The sequence below is a fragment of the Portunus trituberculatus genome, chromosome 2, assembly GCF_017591435.1.
Source record: "Portunus trituberculatus isolate SZX2019 chromosome 2, ASM1759143v1, whole genome shotgun sequence".
NCBI lineage: Eukaryota > Metazoa > Arthropoda > Malacostraca > Decapoda > Portunidae > Portunus > Portunus trituberculatus.
Genome location: NC_059256.1, coordinates 2826168 through 2835718, shown reverse-complemented (window position 1 = coordinate 2835718; position 9551 = coordinate 2826168). Strand labels below are relative to the sequence as shown.

The following is a 9551-nucleotide window of genomic DNA, read 5'->3' as shown; positions in this document are numbered from 1 at the left end:
CTCGCTGGGGGACGCAATGAGAGACCTCTATGCTAAGTCTCTTCTTAAGGGTGACTTTATTCTGCTGCAGGGTGACACTGTGACCACCCTAGACCTGCCTACACTGGTGACGGAGCATCGGTAAGGCTGTTTTGTGGTGTTTTTTGGGTGTTTTGGGTGTTTTTGGATGTTTTAGGGTGTGGTATGGTGTTTTTGGGGTGTTTTAGGGTGTGGTATGGTGTTTTTGGGTGTTTTTAGGGTGTTTTAGGATGTTTTGGGGTGTTTAAGGGTGTGGTATGGTGTTTTGGGGTGTGTTTTGGGGTGTTTTAGGGTGTCGAGGGTGTTTAGGGTGTGGTATGGTGTTTTGGGGTGTTTAGGGTGTTGAGAGTGTTTTAGGGTGTTTTAGGGTGTTTAGGGTGTTTTAGGGTGTTTAAGGGTGTTGAGGAGTGTTTTAGGGTGTTTTGGGGTGTTTAGGATGTTTGGAGAGTTTTAGGGTGTTTCAGGGTGTGGTATGGGGTTTTGGGGTGTTTAGGGTGTTAATGGAGTGTGTTGTGGGGTGATTTGGGGTGTTAAGGGATGTTTGGGGTGTTGAGGGTGTTTTGGAGTGTTTTTGGGGTGTTTTAGGGTGTGGTGTGGTGTTTTAAGGGTGATTTTGGGGTGTTGGGTGATTTTAGGGTGTTTTTAGGATGTGACAAGGTGTGATTTTGGGGTGTTTTTGAAGTTTTTGGTGTGTTTTAGGGTGTTTTTGGGGTGTTTAGGGTGCTTTTGATGTGTTTTGGGGTATGTTTGAGTGTTTTAGGGGTGATTTGAGTGTTTTTAGGTGTACTAGGGTGTTTTAGACTGTTTAAGGGTGTTTTAAGGTGTTTTTGGGGTATTTCAGGGTGTAATAGTGTGCATTTGGTGTTTTAGGGTGTTTTTAAATACAAAAGGATGAGAAAATGACCCCAAACCATGATAATAGTAGCAGCAGTAGTAGTAGTAGTAGTAGTAGTAGTAGTAGTAGTCCATTGTCACCCTAACACACCTGCCAACCTTACAGAGAGAGCAGGGCGGCCGACAGGAGTGCCATAATGACCTGTGTGTACCTGGGTGAAGGGGGAAGGGTTGGCAGCACTGCGGAGAGAGCAACAACAGCCACCCTGCTTGTTGACGCTTCCACCAACAAGTTATTGCTACACAGACGCCGGGGCGCTCCACCTCCTCCAGGCTCCCCATCCCTACCGTGAGAGAGAGACAGAGAGAGAGAGAGAGAGAGAGAGAGAGAGAGAGAGAGAGACAGACAGACAGAGAGAGAGAGAGAGAGAGAGAGAGAGAGAGAGAGAGAGAGAGAGAGAGAGAGAGAGAGAGAGAGAGAGAGAGAGAGAGAGAGAGAGAGAGAGAGAGAGAGAGAGAGAGAGAGAGAGAGAGAGAGAGAGAGAGAGACAGAGAGAGAGAGAGAGAGAGAGAGAGAGAGAGAGAGACAGAGAGAGAGAGAGAGAGAGAGACAGAGAGAGAGAGAGAGACAGAGAGAGAGAGAGAGAGAGAGAGAGAGAGAGAGAGAGAGAGAGAGAGAGAGAGAGACAGAGAGAGAGAGAGAGAGAGAAACGGAGACAGAGAGAGACAGAGAGAGAGAGAGAGAGAGAGACAGAGACAGAAACAGAGAGAGAGAGAGAGAATATACATACATACATACATACATACATACAAGCGTGCGTGCGTGCGTAAATAAGCAAGCGTGTACGAATATATATGCATTCAACCACCTAACCTAACCTAACCTAACCCCCCCCCCCTAGGAACTACTCCAGGGGTCACACGACATCTTGACCTACCCAGCTGCATATGACCCCAGTGTGGCGATCTGCTCTGAGGTTGTCCCGTCTCTCTTCTCCGACAATTTCGACTACTGCACTCTGGACAGCTTGGTACGGGGTGTGATTGAGCAAGAGGAGCTGCTGGGGTACACTATTAAGGCCAGGGTGGTACATGGGGGTGGGTACGCTGGCCGGGCTGCCTCTATACCCTCACTCATTGCTGTGAGGTAAGTGTTTGGGGTGTTTTAGTGTGTTTTGTGGTGTTTTTGGGGGTTTTTGGGGTGTTTTGGTGTGTTTTGTGTGGTTTTGGGTGTTTTTTGGTGTTTTAGGGTGTTTTGGGTGTTTGGTGTGTTTTGGGGTGTTTTGGTGGTTTGGGTGTTTTGGGTGTTTTGGGTGTTTTGTGTGTGATTTGGGTGTTTTGGGTGTTTTGGGTGTTTAGGGTGTTTTGGTGTGTTTTGTTGTGTGATTTTGGGTGTTTTGGGGTGTTTGGTATGTTTTGGGGTGTTTTGGGTATTTTAGGTGTTTTGGGGTGTTTTTGGGTGTGTTTGGGTGTTTTAGGTGTTTTGGGGTGTTTTGGGGTGTTTGGTGTGTTTTGGGTGTTTTGGGGTGTTAAGGGTGTTTGAGGGGGGTTTTGGTGTGTTTTGGTGTTTTGCAGTGTTTTTTGGGTGTTAAGGGTGTTTGAAGGGTGTTTAGGGTGATCTGGAGTGTTTGAAGGGTGTTTTAGGGTGATCTGGAGTGTTTGAAGGGTGTTTTAGGGTGATCTGGAGTGTTTGAAGGGTGTTTTAGGGTGATCTGGAATGTTTTAGGGTGTTTTGGAGTGTTTGTGAAGAGATAAGAGTGTTTTCAGGGTGTTAAAGTATGTTTGGATGTGTTTGGACTGATTTTTTGGTGTTTGGGTGTTTGTAAAAGATGTTTAGAAATATTTAGGGTGTTTTAGAGAAATTTAGGTGTGTTTTAAAGAGATTAGGGTGTTTTAGGGTGTTTTTAAAGAAGCTTGGGTGTTTTTAGAGATTCTTAATCAATGTTTATAGAGAAATAATCATGAATATTTTTAAGACATTTTGTAGAAAGGTGACAACATTTCCACCACCACCACCACCACCACCACTACTACTACTACTACTACTACTACTACTACTACTACTACTACTACTACTACTACTACTACTACCACCACCACCACCACCACAACAAAAATACAGGAAATAAATTGCAACTCTCTCTCTCTCTCTCTCTCTCTCTCTCTCTCTCTCTCTCTCTCTCTCTCTCTCTCTCTCTCTCTCTCTCTCTCAAAATCTCTTTCTTCCTTATATTTTTCTCCTTTTTCATTCTCTCTCTCTCTCTCTCTCTCTCTCTCTCTCTCTCTCTCTCTCTCTCTCTCTCTCTCTCTCTCTCTCTCTCTCTGTCTGTCTGTCTGTCTGTCTGTCTGTCTCTCTCTCTCTCTCTCTCTCTCTCTCTCTCTCTCTCTCTCTCTCTCTCTCTCTCTCTCTCTCTCTCTCTCTCTCTCTAAATATCTACATGCTTCTCTCTCTCTCTCTCTCTCTCTCTCTCTCTCTCTCTCTCTCTCTCTCTCTCTCTCTCTCTCTCTCTCAGCGGGAAGTGGTACAGCGGCAGGCATTCCCTCTGGTCCCGGAGGTAAGCCAGACAAGCCACAGGGTACGGTACCACCACGAACCCTTCACACACACCTACTGCGACCCCTCAGCTAAGTGCCCCAGGTGAGAGAGAGAGAGAGAGAGAGAGAGAGAGAGAGAGAGAGTGAGTGAGTGAGAGAGAGGGGAAATATATTAGGATGGAGAGAATTGTGGAGAGAAATGCGAGAGGACAGAGAGAGAGAGAGAGAGAGAGAGAGAGAGAGAGAGAGAGAGAGAGAGAGAGAGAGAGAGTGAGTGAGAGGGGAAATATATTAGGATGGAGAGAATTGTGGAGAGAGATGCGTAGGGACATTTAGAGAGAGAGAGAGAGAGAGAGAGATTTGTATGTTTGTGTGTTTGTTTTGTACATTTAAAAATTTATTTGCATTTTTTTTTCTTTTTCTATTTTATTTTCTCCTCTCTCTCTCTCTCTCTCTCTCTCTCTCTCTCTCTCTCTCTCTCTCTCTCTCTCTCTCTCTCTCTCTCTCCTTTCCTTCTTCCCATATCAACTAACACCCTTCCTCCTCCTCCTCCTCCTCCTCCTCCTCCTCCTCCTCCTCCTCCTCCTCCTCCTCCTCCTCCTCCATCTCCTCCTCCTCCTCCTCCTCCTCCTCCTCCTCCTTCCCCCCAACAGAGGCAGTGGAGTGACAGGGGTGGTGGTGGGGGCAGGGGTGGAGGTGAGCCCCAACGCCCACCTCCACAACACCACCCTGGGGGACCACTGCACCCTGGGGGAGGCTGTGGTGGTGAAGAATTCAGTGGTGATGGCTGGGGTTTGCATTAAGGTGAGTTTGGGGATGTTTTTGGTGTGTTTTGGAGTGTTTTTGGGGTGTTTTGAGGTGTTTTTTGGGGGTTTGGGGGGTTTTTGGTGTGTTTATGGTGTGTTTTGGGATGTTTTAGGGTGTTTTAGGGTGTTTTTGGGGTGGTTTAGGGTGTTTTGGGGTGTTTTAGGGTGTTTGGGGTGTTTGAGTGTGTTTTGGGGTTGTTTATATGGTGTTTAGGGTGTTTTGGGGTGTTTTGGGTGTGTTTTGGGGTGTTTTGAGTGTGTTTGGGATGTTTTGAGTGTGTTTGGGGTGTTTTGAGTATGTTTTGGGATGTTTTGAGTGTGTTTTGGGTGTTTTGAGTGTTTTGGGGTGTTTGAGTGTATTTTGGGGTATTTTGAGTGTGTTTTGGGATGTTTGAGTGTGTTTTGGGGTGTATTGAGTGTGTTTGGGGTGTTTTGAGTGTGTTTGGGGTGTTTTGAGTGTGTTTTGGGGTGTATTGAGTGTGTTTTGGGGTGTTTTGAGTGTGTTTTGGAGTGTTTTGAGTGTGTTTTGAGTGTTTTGAGTGTGTTTGGGGTGTTTTGAGTGTGTTTTGGGGTTGTTTATATGGTGTTTTAGGATGTTTTGAGTGTGTTTTTTGAGAGATAAGGTGTTTTTGAAATAATAATAATAATAATAATAATAATAATAATAATAGAAACGATATACTACTTTACAAAAAAATTAATAAATGATTACTAATAATATTTCTACCACCACCACCACCACCACCACAGGCCGGCAGTGTGCTGGAGCAGTGCTGGGTGGGGGAGGGAGCGGTGGTGGGGGAGAAGGTGGTGGCCAGGGGGTGTGTCCTCGGGGCAGGGGTGGTCCTGGGGGATGGTGTCACCCTCCCCCCCGGCACCAGGCTCTCTGTGCAACCCCCACTGGGTGTCTCGGGTGAGTGTGTGTGTGTGTGTGTGTGTGTGTGTGTGTGTGTGTGTGTGTGTGTGTGTGTGTGTGTGTGTGTTCTCTTCTCTTTCTCTTCTTAATTTTTTCTGTTCTCCTTCTTCTGCTCCTCCTCCTCCTCCTCCTCTTCCTCTTCCTCTTCCTCCTCCTCCTCCTCCTCCTCCTCCTCCTCCTCCTCCTCCTCTTCCTCTTCCTCTTCCTCTTCCTCTTCCTCTTCCTCCTCCTCCTCCTCCTCCTCCTCCTCCTTCTGCTCTTCTTGAAATTTTCTCCCTTCCTCCTCCTCCTCCTCCTCCTCCTCCTCCTTCTCCTTCTGTTCTTCTTAAAATTTTCTCCCTTTCTTCTCCTCCTCCTCCTCCTCCTCCTCCTTCTGCTCTTCTTAAAATTTTCTCCCTTCCTCCTCCTCCTCCTCCTCCTCCTCCTCCTTTTGTCTCCTCCTCCTCTTCTCTTCCTTCTTAAAATGTGTGTGTGTGTATATCTTGTTAATAATGTAGAAATGTTGTTAACTTGCCACTAGAACCTTAAAAGGCCATGTCACCTCAACTAGAGCCATTTAGAAGACCATTTTCTCTGTTACCATCATTATTATCATTATTATTATCATTATTATCATTATTATCCACTTTTGCAGAGCCAGACGAAGCGGTGTGTGGAAAGGGTGGCGTGGCTTATGTGGTGGAGCAGGAGGAGGAGGAGGAGGAAGAGGAGGAGGACGAGGAGGAGGAAGACGGAAGAGGAGGAGGAGAGATGAACGAGAGTGAAGAAAGTGAAGAGGAAATGCAAATGAGTGACGATGAATTTAACTTGAGTGGTGAGTCGTAGTTGTTGTAGGAAATTAGAGATAGTGAGAAAGTGAGCGAGCGTAGAGCGAGCGGGATAGGCTTGAAAGATAGAGCGAGAGTTGGACTACGATCCGAGACTAGCCATGAAGTTAGAGATAGAGCGAGGCCTGAGATATAGAGCGAGAAAGTTGACCCAAAAATATCTTAGTCCTCACAACAATTTACAGCAGGTAGTAGTGGTGGTGGTGGTGGTGGTGGTCAGTCAGTCAGTCAGTCAGTCAGTCAGTCAGTCAGTCAGTCAGTCAGCCAGTCAGTCAGTCAGTCAGTCAGTTAGTTAGTTAGCCAGTCAGTCAGTCAGTCAGTCAGTCATTCATTCAGTCAGTCATTCAGTCAGTCAGTCAGTCAGTCAGTCAGTCAGTCAGTCCTTCTTAAAACTCATCAAATTTTCCTTCCTTCCTTTCTAAAACTCAGCAAATTTTCCTTTCTTTCTAAAACTCAGCAATTTCTTCCCTCCTTAAAACTCAGCAATCTCTTCCTTCCTTTCTAAAACTCAGCAATTTCTTCCCTCCTTAAAACTCAGCAATCTCTTCCTTCCTTTCTAAAACTCAGCAATTTCTTCCCTCCTTAAAACCAGCAAAATTTTCCTTCCTTCCTTTCTAAAACTCAGCAATTTCTTCCCTCCTTGAAACCAGCAAAATTTTCCTTCCTTCCTTTCTAGAACTCAGCAATCTCTTCCCTCCTTAAAACTCAGCAATCTCTTCCCTCCTTTCTAAAACTCAGCAATTTCTTCCCTCCTTAAAACCAGAAAAATTTTCCTTCCTTTCTTTCTAAAACTCAGCAATTTCTTCCCTCCTTAAAACTCAGCAATCTCTTCCCTCCTTTCTAAAACTCAGCAATTTCTTCCCTCCTTAAAACCAGCAAAATTTTCCTTCCTTTCTTTCTAAAACTCAGCAATTTCTTCCCTCCTTAAAACTCAGCAATCTCTTCCTTCCTTTCTAAAACTCAGCAATTTCTTCCCTCCTTAAAACTCAGCAATCTCTTCCCTCCTTAAAACTCAGCAATCTCTTCTCTCCTTTCTAAAACTCAGCAATTTCTTCCCTCCTTAAAACTCAGCAATCTCTTCTCTCCTTTCTAAAACTCAGCAATTTCTTCCCTCCTTAAAACCAGCAAAATTTTCCTTCCTTCCTTTCTAAAACTCAGCAATTTCTTCCCTCCTTAAAACCAGCAAAATTTTCCTCCCCCCAGAGTTCCAGCATGAGCTACAAGAGAGTCTGGCCACAGCGCTGCGAGAGGGCTCTGCTGCGGAGAATGTGGTGCTGGAGATCAATGCTTCTCGCCACGCTTACAATGTCAGCATGGAGGATGTGGTGGTCTCTGTGGTCCAGGTGTGTGTTTGGGGGTGTTGTGGGGGTGTATGGATGTTTTGAGGGGTGTTGTGGGGTTTGTGGGTGTTTTGGGGGTTTGTGGGTGTTTGTAGATGTTTGAGGGGTTTGTGGGGTTTTGGTGGAGTTTGTGGATGTTTGTGAGTTTGGGGGTTTTGTGGATGTTTTGAGGGTTTTGTGAATGTTTTGGGGGTTTTGTGGATGTTGTGGGGTTTGTGGATGTTTTGGGGGTTATGGGGGTTTTGTGGATGTTTGAGGGGTTTGTGTTGTGGTTGTTTGTGGATGTTTGTAGGGTTTTGTGGATGTTTTGAGGGTTTTGTGGATGTTTTGGGGGGTTTTGTGGATGTTTTGAGGGTTTTGTGGATGTTGTGGATGTTGGGGTTTTGTGGATGTGGGGGTTTTGTTGGGGTTTGTGGATGTTTGAGGGGTTTGTGGGGGATGGGGGTTTGTGGATGTTTTGGGAGGTTTTGTGGGTGTTTTGAGGGGTTTGTGGATGTTTTGGGGGTTATGGGGGTTTTGTGGATGTTTTGAGGGTTTTGTGGATGTTTTGAGGGTTTTTGTGGATGTTTTGGGGGTTTTGCAGGTTTTGTGGATGTTTTGAAGGGTTTTGTGGATGTTTTGAAGGGTTTGTGGATGTTTTGGGGGTTTGTGGATGTTTGAGGGTTTTGTGGATGTTTTGAGGGTTTGTGTATGTTTTGAGGGTTTTGTGGATGTTTTGAGGGTTTTGTGGATGTTTTGAGGGGTTTGTGGATGTTTTGAGGGGTTTGTGGATGTTTTGAGGGTTTTGTGGATGTTTTGGGGGTTTTGTGGATGTTTGAGGGTTTGGGGATGTTTGAGGGTTTGTGGATGTTTTGGGGTTTTGTGGATGTTTTGGGGTTTATGGGGGTGGTTGTAGGGTGTTGTGTGGTGTTTTGGTGTGTTTTGAGTGTGTTTTTGTATGTTTTGGTGTGTTTGTGGGGTGTTTTGGGTGTTTTGAGGGTGTTTTGGTGTGTTTCCAGGCAGTTCTGGGGTGTTTTGTGGTGTTTGTGGGGGTATGTGTGTGTTTTTGGTGTTTTGGAAACGTTTTGTGGGTTGTGAGGTGTTTTGGGTGTGTTTTAAGGTGTTTCAGGGGTGTGGGTGTGTTTTGGGTGTTTCGTGGTGTTTGGAGGTGTGTTTGTTGGGTGTTTTGGGATGTTTTGGCTTTGGTGAGGGTGTTTGGGGTGTGTTTTGGGCATATTGGTGTGTTTGATGGTGTTTTGGGATATTTTGGCGTGTTTTATGGTGTGTGCATGTGTGTGTCTGTGTTTTGTGATGTCTGTCTGTCTGTCTGTGTGTGTGTTTCATCATCATTATTATTATCATTATGTATTATTATCATTACTATTATTATTTCTTTATTTTTCCTTTAGGGAGTGTTGAAGGCGGGGCAGGAGAGGAGTGTGGACAGCAACGGGGCCAAGGCGCTGTGGCCGGCGGTCAAGGCTGCCCTTACAACATTCCAGGAGGTTCTCAGAAATTATGTGAAGAGGAATAGAGATCAGATTATTGTGCTGAATGCTGTGGAGGTCTGTCTCTCTGTGTGTCTCTGTGTGTGTGTGTGTGTGTGTTTGAGGGATTGGAAAAGTGTGTGTGTTTGTCTGTGTTTTTTTGAGGGATTTGAAAAGAGTGTGTGTTTAAGATTTGAGTGTTTTGGTGTGTTTTTAAAGAGTTGAGTGTGTGGAAGTGTGTTTTAAAGGTGTTTGAGTGTGGTTCTGAAGAGATTTGAGTATTCAGAGGCTGTTTTAAGAGTATCTGTGTTTGTCAAGACTGTGGCCATTAATCTTCTGCCCTCCATACACCCTTGCTAATGTCAATAAAATGGTCTAATGGTGCACAAAACTCAAGGTAAAAATGTGTCCCAGTACTGAAGGGGTTAAAATAGTGAAGACTGTGGCCATTAATCTTCTGCCCTCCATACACCCTTGCTAATAATGTCAATAAAATGGTCTAATGGTGCACAAAACTCAAGGTAAAAATGTGTCCCAGTACTGAAGGGGTTAAAATAGTGAAGACTGTGGCCATTAATCTTCTGCCCTCCATACACCCTTGCTAATGTCAATAAAATGGTCTAATGGTGCACAAAACTCAAGGTAAAAATGTGTCCCAGTACTGAAGGGGTTAAAATAGTGAAGACTGTGGCCATTAATCTTCTGCCCTCCATACACCCTTGCTAATGTCAATAAAATGGTCTAATGGTGCATAAAACTCAAGGTAAAAACGTGTCCCAGTACTGAAGGGGTTAAATAACACACCAACA

The 9551-nt window shown here is 45.0% G+C and overlaps 1 protein-coding gene across 1 annotated transcript in view; it reads left to right on the top strand.

The window, feature by feature from the left end:
* Positions 1–4179, top strand: part of LOC123502546 (translation initiation factor eIF-2B subunit epsilon-like) — a 6400-nt gene extending 2221 nt beyond the window's left edge. Inside the window, 6 exon segments of the mRNA XM_045251677.1 lie at positions 1–120; positions 1019–1166; positions 1169–1201; positions 1755–1999; positions 3366–3490; positions 4041–4179. The exon segment at positions 1–120 is cut by the window's left edge and continues 87 nt beyond it. Of these exon segments, the coding sequence (XP_045107612.1) occupies positions 1–120; positions 1019–1166; positions 1169–1201; positions 1755–1999; positions 3366–3411 (592 nt within the window). The 3' untranslated portion in view covers positions 3412–3490; positions 4041–4179.
* The last annotated feature ends 5372 nt before the right edge of the window (positions 4180–9551 follow it).